The 13,151-nt window shown below is 32.2% G+C and overlaps 3 protein-coding genes across 3 annotated transcripts in view; 2 read left to right on the forward strand and 1 right to left on the reverse strand.

Moving 5' to 3' along the window:
- Positions 1 to 1,855: 1,855 nt before the first annotated feature.
- Positions 1,856 to 5,788, forward strand: HELRODRAFT_192214 (hypothetical protein). The gene is made up of 11 exons (XM_009022034.1): positions 1,856 to 1,926; positions 2,143 to 2,205; positions 2,376 to 2,408; positions 2,575 to 2,825; positions 3,058 to 3,214; positions 3,292 to 3,357; positions 3,581 to 3,619; positions 3,997 to 4,146; positions 4,337 to 4,439; positions 4,608 to 4,699; positions 4,930 to 5,788. The coding sequence occupies exons 1-11, from the start codon at positions 1,900 to 1,902 to the stop codon at positions 5,020 to 5,022; spliced, it is 1,074 nt and encodes a 357-aa protein (XP_009020282.1). The 5' UTR covers positions 1,856 to 1,899; the 3' UTR covers positions 5,023 to 5,788.
- A 267-nt stretch (positions 5,789 to 6,055) lies between these two features.
- Positions 6,056 to 7,226, reverse strand: HELRODRAFT_174587 (hypothetical protein; the record flags this gene model as incomplete). The annotated part of the gene is made up of 2 exons (XM_009022035.1): positions 6,056 to 6,762; positions 7,013 to 7,226. The coding sequence occupies 2 exons, from the start codon at positions 7,224 to 7,226 to the stop codon at positions 6,056 to 6,058; spliced, it is 921 nt and encodes a 306-aa protein (XP_009020283.1).
- Positions 7,227 to 9,015: 1,789 nt separating this feature from the next.
- The window catches only part of HELRODRAFT_174588 (hypothetical protein), a gene marked incomplete at both ends in the record, with an annotated part of 7,014 nt that continues 2,878 nt past the window's right edge, over positions 9,016 to 13,151 (forward strand). Inside the window, 6 exons of the mRNA XM_009022036.1 lie at positions 9,016 to 9,043; positions 9,157 to 9,258; positions 9,554 to 9,703; positions 9,894 to 10,823; positions 11,328 to 11,939; positions 12,366 to 12,554. Coding sequence (XP_009020284.1) covers positions 9,016 to 9,043; positions 9,157 to 9,258; positions 9,554 to 9,703; positions 9,894 to 10,823; positions 11,328 to 11,939; positions 12,366 to 12,554 — 2,011 coding nt within the window. The remainder of the gene's footprint in view (positions 9,044 to 9,156; positions 9,259 to 9,553; positions 9,704 to 9,893; positions 10,824 to 11,327; positions 11,940 to 12,365; positions 12,555 to 13,151) is intronic.

Below are 13,151 nucleotides of genomic sequence, written 5' to 3' on the forward strand. Positions count from 1 at the left end.
TTGTAAAAAATTATTTGCCTATAATTTTTGGTACTTTGAATGAATTAAAATTAAAGATTAATTTAAACATATTGCTTCAATATCTTAGATAAATAATATGAAAACAGAATTATTGACAGCAGACCCATGTAATAATTCGACCATTGAAGCTAGGCAGTTTTGATTTGTCATCAATGATTTCTTCTTTGACAATTCTGAAAGAAAATTTAAAAAAAAATGTTTATTTTGAATTCTAAAATTACAAAAATTTAAAAATAAAAAATGTTAAATAAAAAGGCTGAGGAGCAAACAAGTGTGAATGTTCACATCTCTCCTAGTCTAACTTTAAAAAATTTTGTAGAGTAAGGAAATACTTAAAAATAAAACTAACCAACCCACAATAACAACAACAACACACGTTTAGACGACATTTTCCCAGAGATCGGGGGTTGCCGTTTGGCTATCTATGATGAAACCGAAATACCCCTCGACGCCATCCACATCTGTCACTCGCCTCAGTATCACGCAACTCCGCTTTCACCCTGTCCTTCTCCACCTGCTCTCTCCATCCCAATCGCGGACGACCCCTTCCTACCACTCCTTCAACCTCGAACTCCAACGCTCGCCTAATCCCGACCCTTTCATCCCTTCTCAACACATGTCCATACCACCGCAATCTCAATCTCCTTATCAATGTCACAATGTCCTCATTCAGTCCCATCATCGACATCAGCTCTGTACTACTCCTCCTATCCTTCACTTTAACCCCACACATCATCCTCACCATAGCTCTTTCAGCCCTCTGCAGTACACTTTCTTCCTCTCTCCTCAACACCCAAGTTTCACCACCATAAGACGGAAACAACCCACAATAAAAGAAACAAAATTTAACTATAAGATATATAATAGCTATACAATACACTTACCCGAAATCATCATCCATAGACTTAAAAAAATATTTGTAGTTGAATTTGTTGAGAGCATTTTTCAGGTCAAGCAGAGTTATGGTGTCCGACAGTTTAGGGATTTTAATCAAGTAAGGTGTCTCCTGGTCATCAATATGATAAATTACTTTTGTCTCCTCCATACTTCAATAATTTAAAATTGAACTTCTTAAAAGTACATAATGCGACTGACTTAACAAAACGAGATTTATTAAAACACTAATTTTGATTTAATTTCAGCAACAACGATTAATTAAAATAAAAATCAGGACAATGTATTAAAAGCAACAAGATGGCCGTCATAGAAACAAACGAACTGCTAACATTCTCAATGAAGTTTAATAATCTATGTTTTTGATATCTTGTTAAGAAATATATTCAGTATACTACATTTTGAAAAATAAATAATTTTGAAATTTTTTGAGTTTATTTAAATAAATAATTATTAAATAATAAATAAAAAGTAAATTTTAAAAATTTCAGGGCTGAATTTCTTAGATTGTTGGCTTAATACGATTGATAATGTCACTATTTAATAATTTTAAACGCTGTCTAAATACATCTATTTTATTAAGTAATTTAAATACTTTTCAAATATTAGAGTGGGCATTAAAATACTAATTGAGTATTTAACATTGAATTAATTCCGTAGTATTTAAATACTCTAAATACTTTACAACACTCCGAATATGCAAAAAGAATGTTTATAGTTCAATCCTAGTCAGACAACCTATGGCTTCAGTAAGCCACTGTATATCACAGGACAAAAATCAATTTTCATATTCAAATTTACAAATCTCATTTTGAAATACATAATTCAACTCAATTACTACATTTTTTAACATAATAACTTGTTGGTTAAAACCCATGCTATTTCATATATAAGCCAATAAGCCAACAATCCAGGCAATTCAACCCGACCCATATTTTACTGTTTATCAGACAATCGCGAAAATTAAAAAAACCATCTTAAAAGATGGCGAAACCTGGAAGATCTGGAATTGTTAATAATTATTTTAAATATTTCATTTATAATTTTTTATTTTTTGTTGCGTTTTTGCACACTTTTTAAAAAACTGCTGAAGTATTTTAACCCGAGTGATAATAAAAACATTATGTTTTTATGTGAAGTTAATTTTTAATTGAAATTATATTTTAAGTATAATTCAATTAGTGATCTAATTACTAATCTTATTTGTTGACAATTTTTCTTTTGTAGGATGTCTACGAGACAAACCCTCTGCCAGAGTCTGATCAACAGATTGCTAATGATGGAACTGTTGTATGTGTGGTTTTTTTTATTTTTTATTTTTTTATTTATTTTATTAGTCAATAAATTATAATTTATTAGAGAATACTTTGTATTAACTCAAAATTAAATTATGAAAATATTGTATGAATGGTAATTTATGAAATTTGAAAAACATCTTTTTCGTTATCATTTTTTTCTAGAACCCATTTGGTCAGTTGCCAGAATATGAACTTGTTAGTAAATATCAAATTAAATTATTTTTTAAACATTTTTATAATTCAAGTTATAAAGTATAAAAAATTAATAAATTTAATTAGTTAAAATATATATTAATGAATATAATCCATTAATTTAATATTAATTTTAATTAAAATAAAGAAAACTGTTTTTCACTTCTAGAGTAAAGATACAAAAAATGAAAAAAATGAAACACTAAATGAAAAACTCCAAAAACTCTGGATAGAGGTGAACAGTCTTCAAGAAGACCTCAGCAAGAACAAAGAGGCAGAAAAGTTGGATGAGCAAACATTTGAAATGTTGTCGGGTAAGGACTTATTTAAACAGTTGGACGTGCTGAAAAAAGTTATTGATCAGCAAAAGCTTGAAGCTTTCAAAGTGAACTTGACCGACCCTCAAGGAAGTACTCAGAAGTTAGTTGGTTGAGATATGGCTTGCTGATTGGTTAGTTGAGATTATGGGCTTTTTGTTTGAGTTAGTTGGCTGATTGGTTTATTAAGTGTGCAATTGAATTGTTTGTTGACTTGTTAGTTGATATTTGGCAAAGTAGTATTTATTCACCAATCTTTGATTCATATTTTAATTGATCAATTAATTAATTCATTAATTAATAAATTAATTCTTTTATTAATTTATTCATTTCAGGAAACTGTTAAATGAAATTGACAAATTCACATCAGTAAAAGGACCAAGGGCATCATCATCTTCGCCATCATCAACATCGTCATCTGCAAGTAGCAAACAATTGAGTTATCACATGGTTGTCAATCCTTCTGATCAGAAGATGGAAAACATGAAGAGGGTTGGTTGATTGATGGATTGATTGATAAATTGATTGATGAATTGATTGATTGATTGATGAATTGATTGATTGAACAGTTGGCACTCCTGGAAGAAAGAATATCACGTCTTAATAAAGTTGTTGGATCTGTTCCATGCATTCCGGTAAGGATGACGACGATGATGTTAATTATGGTGGTGATGAAAATGATAATCATGTCGATGATGTTGTAAAAGATGTTTGGCTGTGGCAAAAACTTCCAAACATTATTCATAATAATGATGATGACGATGATATGATGCTAGTAAAAAATGATGACGATGCTGATGACGACAACGACGATTCTTATTGGGATGAAAAGTTTTTCCTCAAATACCTACCACACAGCCTCCGCTTATGTATGAAGCCGCCAACAACTGCATCCTGGTAAGGCAATAATGATGACGTCATTACGACGTAATGTGATGATAATAAAAATGATTAAAGAACGAATGAATGAACGATCACCATTGCCACCAAGCTTAGAAATTCTGTTATAACATTACTCCAATGTTATCATTTTAAAACGTCATCATCAATCTTTCTGATTATAACATTCAAAGGTGAATACACATGAAATCTTCGTAATATACTTTTTGCATTTGGTTGCTTAGGGTGACTTTGCATTCAAACCTGATCAGTGCGGCATAAAAACAAGCATCTTTAACCATTACACCACCACAAATTGGATACAATATCATGTAATATTGAACCAATAATGATTGGATATAAAATATCTACCACCCCTTAATGTGATTGGACAGGATATAATATCAAATCTCGTCTCGAAGAGCAAGTCACTGGAGTGCCAAAACTGGATGGACGTGGAGTCGAAGGCGGGTGCTGTGCTACGAAGGTTGGATCAGATTGAAGAGAAGAAGGATATCATGGAACAGAAAGCTAAGATGGACAAGGTGAAGTGATGGCTGACGCTGCCGTGATGTTTACAGCGATGATGTAGATGGGGATGATTGTTTTGTTGGCCGGTTGATTGGTTTGATGGTTGATTGATCTATTGATTGATTAGTATGATTGCGATATGGTGATGAAGATGATAAGGAAGTGTGATGTGATCATTGATGCAGTCATCTTTTTCATATTCAGATATCGGAACTGTACAACATCATGCTGAAATGGAACCAGCTGTCAATAGTTCTTCCCTCTGTTGTCGATCGACTGACAACTCTTAAACAACTACACCAGCAAGGTTTGTGTGTGTTTGTTTTTTTGTGTGTGTTATGTATATGTGTGTTTATCAACCAACCAATCAATCAACCAACTAATCAACTTACCAACCAATAAATCAACCAACTAATCAACTTACCAACCAATCAATCAACCAACTAATCAACTTACCAACCAATCAATCAACCAGCTCTAGAATTCCAGCAAGTTTTGGGCCACCTAGAGGTAACCCAGCAGCAGATCAACGTGCAACTGAAGGGCCACTCCGAACTTTTGAAAACCGTTGAGTCTTTTTTTTACTTTGTTTTCTTTCTTTGTTCTTGTTTTCATTGTTTTTTTTATATTTTTAATGATCTTAAATCGCTTTTTTTCACTGGGAATTTGAACATCACTCTCCTTGACACTATCATCATCACTGTCGTCGGGGTCATCACTCTACACCCATCATCGTCGTCGTCGTCGTCATTCTTAAAATTTTTCAAATTAAACCTTTTCATTTTTTTGCCAAAAAGGTCCAAGAGGAATTCAGAAAGAACTCGATCGCCATTAAAACAAATTGCGAAAATCTCGAGAAAAAATTGAAAGCGTTAGAAGATAAGAAGTGATGATGAGGATGACTTTCTTCCTAGAGATGACGATGGTGATGATACGAATTATGATGATATGTAATCACCACCATCAGCTATATTCTCGTCGTCGTCGTCACCATCACCATCTTAATTTATCATTGTCATTACACTGACTTATCATGTTCTGTCATCATCATCGTTATCGTCATTATCATCATCACCACCATCGTCATCATCATTACAATCATCATCAGGCCAGCTTTATTCTCGATCATTTTTCCATTTATTCATTAATTTATTTATTATATCAATTGTTAATTTTTCGTTAAAGATTATTGTAATATATAATACGTATGAATCTATGGTATGTATGTTTGTGTGTGTGTAGAGAGAGAAAAAGAGAGAGAAACAATATTCATTTCAGCTTGGGTTTAATAACGTCTCATTTTAACATTTTTCAATTATATTTGGGGTAAGGTTTTTTTATTTCAATAAAATCGATCTTTTTTGTTCGATAATAATAATAATAATTAAGCTTAAAAATGGTGGTCGCATAGATACATTTAAACCGGAATATAACTTTGTTTTAAAGAAGTAAACTCTATTTATAACCAGAAAGAAGGCAGGTTTCTAGTTACGCGTAATTCATATACATGTCACTAATTAATACATATACATTCACGTATTCTATTCACATGATATACGTTGTATGTGTATCGAATACACACCTTGTATATGTTAATTCCATGTTGTATACAGTTACGTGTTCATGACGTCACAATAAAGTTATACAGTCAATAAACCCTCGGCTTTCGTTCAATGTTTTAAGTTGCATAAGCAATTTAACATTCCTCAAAATTTCAAATTACAAGAAACTTGAAAGACGCTTGCAAAATATTTTATTCATTTAACTTAAAGGAATAAAATAACTAAGGCTAACGCGTAAGTGTCTGTACAGCGTGCGTAATGATGTGTGATGTATCGTAGCATACAGCACTACGTATGCGTGGTTTGGTTAGGTTATACACGAAGCGTGCTATGATTTTTTTGCTTGCAACACATTCGTTACCTACTTTTTTCTTCTCTTTTCAATTTTCCTCTTTATTCTTTTCTTAGCTTTCTTCTTAATATTCTCTCTCCTCTTCTTTTGTCTGGCAGCCATTTTTTGTTCCACTTTTTCATTCCTCTCCTTCCATCTTTTTTCAGTCGTCTCCTTGCGGTTAGTTTTCTTGTTGATGGATCTCTGGACTAAATTTTCGTCATCTCGGACTTTTATTCCTTCAGATTTGGCTAGTGCCTTGTTCCAGGCCAGTTTCTGTCGGTACATTTCGGCCGATGCAGGGTCAGTTTCTAAGAGTTTCTCTAGTTTTTCTTTCTGCTTCGATATCTTGGCAAGGATGTGGTCGTAGTGCTTGCCAGTGGGAATGTCTTTAAATGATTTGCTCTTTTTGCTCTTTTTGGAGTCAGAGTCGAATTCGAATTTTGAGTAGAGGATGGTGTTGTCTCGGTTGAATCTAGGTCCAGATTTTTTTGATGAGATTGTCTGTTGGTGAGGCTGCTGTTTCAGTTGTTTTGCATTGCTTCCTGCTGTCTGGTGGTTTTCTTTTGTTGTGGTTAATGTCGTCTGTTGGTTTTTGCCTGAATTTTGTTGCTGTTGGTTTTGTTTTTTATGTTTTTTCTTGTTTTTTCTAGAACTTTGTTTGCCAGTTGCTGCCCCATCATTGCCATCATCTTCTTTATCTTCATTTTTTGAGTCAAATATCTTCCCTCTTCTCTCTTTGTTGTTATAAATAAATGAATGAATGAATTAATTAATCACAATTACTGTAATTATGATTCCAATTAATAAGCACGAGTATCTCAACGAGCTCTATTGAGACCACGTGACATTTCTCCGACTGGATTTGATGAATATTCAAAAGACAATAAATTAGTAAAACATTTAATGAATAATTTTACATTAAGAGAGAAAATACAAGAAATATAAATTTTTTATGCAAAAGATTGAAAGTGAAATGATGATAACCTTCTAGTTTTTCAATTCTTTGTCTTAGTAAAGCTCTTAAATTTCCACCAGGCATATTTTTATTCGATGTTTTTTGATATGCTGATGTCTTGGAGGTGGCATTCGTATTTTTAGACTTGCTCGTATTTTTCTCGAGGGGAGATGATTTATTTTTAACTTCATCATTTTCATCACTATCATTATTATCATCCCATTCATCTTTATTATCACTCATGTTATGGTCATCATCATCAACATCATCATCATCAGGTGAGTCATCTTCTTCATCATCATCATCCTCATCACTATCAATATCAAAATTGACGTCATTAACTTCTTCACCATCTTCATTATCACCATTTTCACTAAGGTCATCATCAGTTGAGCTACTGCTGCAGCTCTCATCATCATCATCGTCGTCATCATCATCATTATTGTGATCATCTTCACTTTCTACCTCATTTTTATTCCTAGGGCTTCTGACATTATCACCATCATCATTGTCATCATCACCATTAGTACTACTCCCATCATCATCGTTATCATCTTCATCATCATCGACTAGCTCATCCATTCTATCATTATAATCGTTGTCATCATCGTCACCATCATCATCATCTTCTAGTTGCAGTTTAGTTCTTTTGCACTTTCTCTGGTCATCATCACATTCATCATCATCACCGTCTGCTGTTAGCATGTCTAGTGCTCTTTTTAAATACTTTGATCTCTTTTCAAGCTCTTGTTTCAACTCGTTACTGAGTTTTTCTAGATTTAAAATATAGTTGATCAATATTTATTAGCAATTATAACAAATAATAATAAAATTATTATAATTTGCCTTGAAACCTTTTTAAAAAATGTAAAAAAGTATTATGTTATTCAAAATTTAATTAAATATTTAATAGAAATATATATTAGACCAAAAGGTAGTAGCGATCATCATTTACTTTTCATGATATTGTAGTCGTTGAGGATTTGGTTTTTAATTTTTTTGTAGTTCACTCCTTCACCTTAATTAATTTTTTAATTACTCTAAATTAAAACTATTACATAATAATCTTTTAAATAATATATCGAATAATTTTATCGGATATTTTGTTTTTAAATTTATCAATTAATTAGCTTAATTTTTAAATGAAATGTTTAAAAATTGAAAATTAAATAATTTTTTTACTCAAATCAATGCAAATAAATTCAAATACTAAAATAGTTAATAAAAAATCAAGCCAACCGTTGACTTTGGGGTACTTTTTATGTTTATCTGACTGCAAACCACTAGAACTTATTTCAAAATTAGGTAAAGAATTGATAGCTTTAACGAAAAATTCATTAACCAGATTCACTTGTTCATCCATTAATGATCAACGATAAGCAATAATTTAATTGAAAAATAATCATAAATTCACAAATAAATACGACAAATCAAAATAAATGATACCGAAATGAAAACACGTGTTAAGTTAACATTTAAATTCAGTGCATCTAATAGGCACTACGGTCAAAACAGCTTTATATTCTACATTTTATATATATATATATATATATATATATATATAAATATATATATATATATGCATTCAATACCTTAAAGTTTAGAAATATATGATTTGTTTTGTACACGTAATGCTAATCACACAAACACAATACATACACACAATAAATACACACACACACACGCACGCACGCATGCATGCACACACACAACACACGCACATACGAACAAATTAAATTAGTACCCGACAAGTATTATTAGTTGTTTTAAAATAATAATACTCTCACATAGAAAAATAATTTTTCGAATTATTGTCAAGAGCATTAGTTGATGATGACGTCATAAATAGCAGATGCAAACAAAAACAATAATGACACTAACTGGTCAATGATGTATTTGCTTTGGAAGACAGTGTTTAATTTGCTTTTTTTTAGAGAAAATAGGCTTTCTAATTTCTCGTTTTGAATTTTGATTTAAATTTATATTTTATAAATTTGTTTTTATTTATTTGTAAATAACTTTAAATTAAACGATGAGCACAATTATCTTAACATTTTTGGGTAAGTAGATAAGTCGATTCATTTTACTTTATAATTCTATCGATTTTTCTTGTAATAAATTAATTTATATTAAAATATCATTAAAATATCGAGAATAAAATGCTAAATTACAGTTTTTAAAGCGTTCCTTTCAAACGTTGATGGTATCGATTCGGATCGGTTTCAGAATTACGTCAATGAATGTGAAAGAACTGAAAGGGGAAAAAACGCTACAGGTTAAAATGAATAAATATTTAATTATTAATTTATTAATTATTATTACTTGATTAATTGACAATTATAGATTAATTAAGAAAACATTTTTTACGTATTATTAACCAAATATTGTTTGGAACTTCATGGATTTAATTAAATTTAGGGTGAAATAATTAACAAACAAGCTTTTGACGGTTAATTAAAATTAAATGTAATTTTTTATCATCTGAAGAATAATTCCAGTTAAACATTAATTGATTAGATATAACTTTAAATTTTAAACTTATAATAAACTTTAACACGAACGTGGAATAGTTTACAGACAGCTGGAAGTGGAAAAGAAATTACTAAACAATCGCATATCCAGACTTCATTCGGCCCTAGCAAAATTTGTGGCCTGCCTTTCTCAACGCTACGAGAATGAAGAGTGCCTGTATGCTTTTACGTTATCAAGCAAAAATTATCGTTAGTTAAAATTGTAAAATTCACTCAACTCGGACATTTAATTAATTGAATAATTAGTTAATTAATTTAATAGTTAATTGAAGTTTTCATGTCTTTAGAGTTTAGTTTGACTGATTAATTACATTTGTGTGGCTTTGTTTTGTATAATTTATATTGAAATATTTAATTAAAAATGATCGTTTACATTCAGCTGGCAGTGGAAACATAACAGACAGGTATAATTTTCAGATGAAAAATAGCTATCCAAGCGACAAAAACGCAAACGCGCAAGTTAACAACGTCAGTCAAACCATTCAATCAAACATTCTCCGAACATTATACGCGTCTACAGCTGACCAGCTAACAAAAACCGAAAAATTGAAGTCTCAGTTGAACGGTTTACAGTGCGAGCTAAAGAGAAGTAAAAATAACGAAAAAATTTTAGAAGAGAAGTTGAAAAATAACTGTTCAAAGAAAATCATTTACGAAAAAGACGTAATATTTTCCGAGAGCAAATCCAAAAACGAAGGCAGCAATCCTCCAAAATTAATTTCAGTTATAAAAAATTCACTACAGATAAAAAATATTTCAAAAAATGTGGACGGGCCAGCCAACAAATCAGTTCTTCAGTCACGCGCAACTCTGTCGCCATTGTTATTCACGCTGCCACCATTCTCCTTCACCACATCAATCTTCCTAAAACCACCCTCTTTTTCATTATTTTCCCAACGTCCACAACAAACGAAGCAACCAAACCTTTTACAGTTCCAGCCAATCGACATGGCAAACGTCCTAATTAGTACCCTAACTCCGCCCCTAACAAAACGTCACCAAAAGTGCCCCGGGTTAAAAAGCGCCGTACTGTCCAACAGTCGTCTGTCCATTTTAGAATCAGTCATAGACGACAAAAATAAACTGATTGACGTCTTAGAGAATAACCAGCAGAAATTGATAAAAACTCTTTTGAAGCAGCAGCGGCTCATGCTAGCAGCCAACAAACTCATTGAGATGCAGCGCTATTTCATCAACGTTTCTAACTCCAGGTCGCAAATCGAGGTTGCAAAAGTCGTAAATAACTGCGTGAAACTTAATGACGAGATGAGTCAGATAGTAGCCAGTGGCAACTATCTTAATGAGGGAGGTTGGAAAAAAATTCGGTCTAGTAACAATTTTTTTAATGGTGGTAATAGTGAGGAAAAAATAAATAACGAAGTTACTAACATCCAGACTCGTAGTAATGATGCAGACAGTATTCTAAGTAACCTCTTTGGTGCTAGAAGCATTAGCGCTGCTAAACATTTTCAAAACGGCAATCCTAGTAAAAATAATATCTTCGTTGACGACTATGCTAGTATTAGTAGTAGTGGCAGCAGTGGTAGTAGCAGCAGCAGCAGCAGTGGTAGTAGTGGTAGTAGTAATAGTCGTAGTAATAGTAACGTTAATGCTGATAACGATGTTTTAAACCGTTTTAATGAGTTTAACTATGACGATAGTATTAGTAGTAGTAGCAGTAAATACGGTAGTAGTAGTGGTAGCGATAACAGCAGCAGCAGTAGTAACAGCCACAATATTAATGCAAAAACAAGCAGTTATAATACGAATGACGACTACATTGATTTCAAAATGAATGCCAATGGAAATATAGATAGAGTGTTACACGATGCTAACAATGCTTATAAAAGAAATATGCATAGGGCTGATTACCACAGTTTCGGCGCCAACAACATCAACAACAATAATAACAACAACAACAACAAAAATAGTAATGATAATAATAACAATAACAACAACAGATTTCAAATTCTTATCGATAATAATAATAATCATAAAAAAGTTAGTGGTAGTACTAGTAACGGTAGAGGTAGGAGTGGTAGTTATAGTAATAGTATTATTGACACAAGTAGTAGTAGTAGTAGCGACAGCAGCAACAGTGGTAGTAGCAGTAGTAACGACAACCTTAACAGACTTACCGGTTTTAATGGGAAAAAACATAGACGGATAATCAAAAACAGAAAGCCAGACGCGAGATTAAAAATATTTCTAAAAGGATTGAACCAGAGAAACAAAGAGAACCTACTAAGGATCAGATATAGATCGCAGTTGGATAAGTTAATGTCACTCAGAGAACATCTATCTAAACTGAACTCCAAGAATAATAAAGCACCGGGAAATATTCCGAATGATTTTCAAAGAAATAATATTAATAATAAAAACAATAATAATAATAATAATTATGACTATGGCGATTATGGTGAAAGTTACATAATTGTAAAAGATAATAATAACTATAAAAATAATTATAACGAAAAAAAAGAATTGCCTAAAATAAAGAAATACTTAACCGACCGTTTTATTACTGAATCGTCAAGTTTTGGAGTAAACGATGATGATGATGGTAATGATGATGATGTTATTAATGATGATGATGTTATTAATGATGATGATGTTAGTAAGGATGATGTAACTGATGATGTCACAGATTACCTGAATGACGTTAAGATGATTAACAAGCTCGACATTAACGACAACCTGAAAAATTTGATTAAACATGAAATTTTTTTTAAAAAGTTTGCCAATAATAGTGTTATTAATACGACCATTACCACCACCTCTACTACTACCGCTGCTGCTGCTACTACTGTTTCAACAACAAAATCAACCACAACAATCGCAACAACTACAGCCACAACCACAACGAATAAAATGTTTTTTGGAAAAATTTTTAAGCCAAATTTTGAGAGAAATTTTGAAGTTGAGGTACAGAAATTATCGCCAATGCTTACATCTGGTTTGAAATCTGTTTTCAAAAATAAAAATGACAAAATGAATATTGTTGAAAAAGAAGTGAATGATGAAGTTAATGTTGACAAAAGTTCTGATAATTATCTTTACGATGATGATGACGACGATGATAACTACGATGAATATAATGGTGGTGAGGATGATGATGACGACAATTATAAACAACTTGCGAAAAATTCGCAAATCGGGGATCTCATAAAGCAACAATTACAACGCTTCGGTGAGCAGAAACAACATCTTGAAGAATTGAAACAACAACAACAGCAGTTGCTTCAACAGCAACCACAACAGCTACAGCCGCAACCACAAATTCAACTACATGTACCCCTACAACCACAATTACAGCAACCATTACGGCTACAACCAGAGCCACCGCAGTTGATTGCGCAGACAGTAACTCAACAACCGCCACACCAACTGCAACAATTATTGCAACAACATCAATTTTTAATTCAGCAACAAACACAAACTATGCAACCGCTGCTACAAATACCACCACAGCAACTGCAGCCACAACTACAGCTACAACAGCAGCCACATCTCCAGCCACAATTGCAGCCACAACTACAGCCACAACTACAGCCACAACTACAGCCACAACTACAGCCACAACTACAACAACAAATTATTGACAAACACATCGAAAATATCCAACAGCTGCAACAAC

This window comes from Helobdella robusta (assembly GCF_000326865.2).
Source record: "Helobdella robusta unplaced genomic scaffold HELROscaffold_30, whole genome shotgun sequence".
In the NCBI taxonomy this organism is placed as follows: Eukaryota; Metazoa; Annelida; class Clitellata; order Rhynchobdellida; family Glossiphoniidae; genus Helobdella; species Helobdella robusta.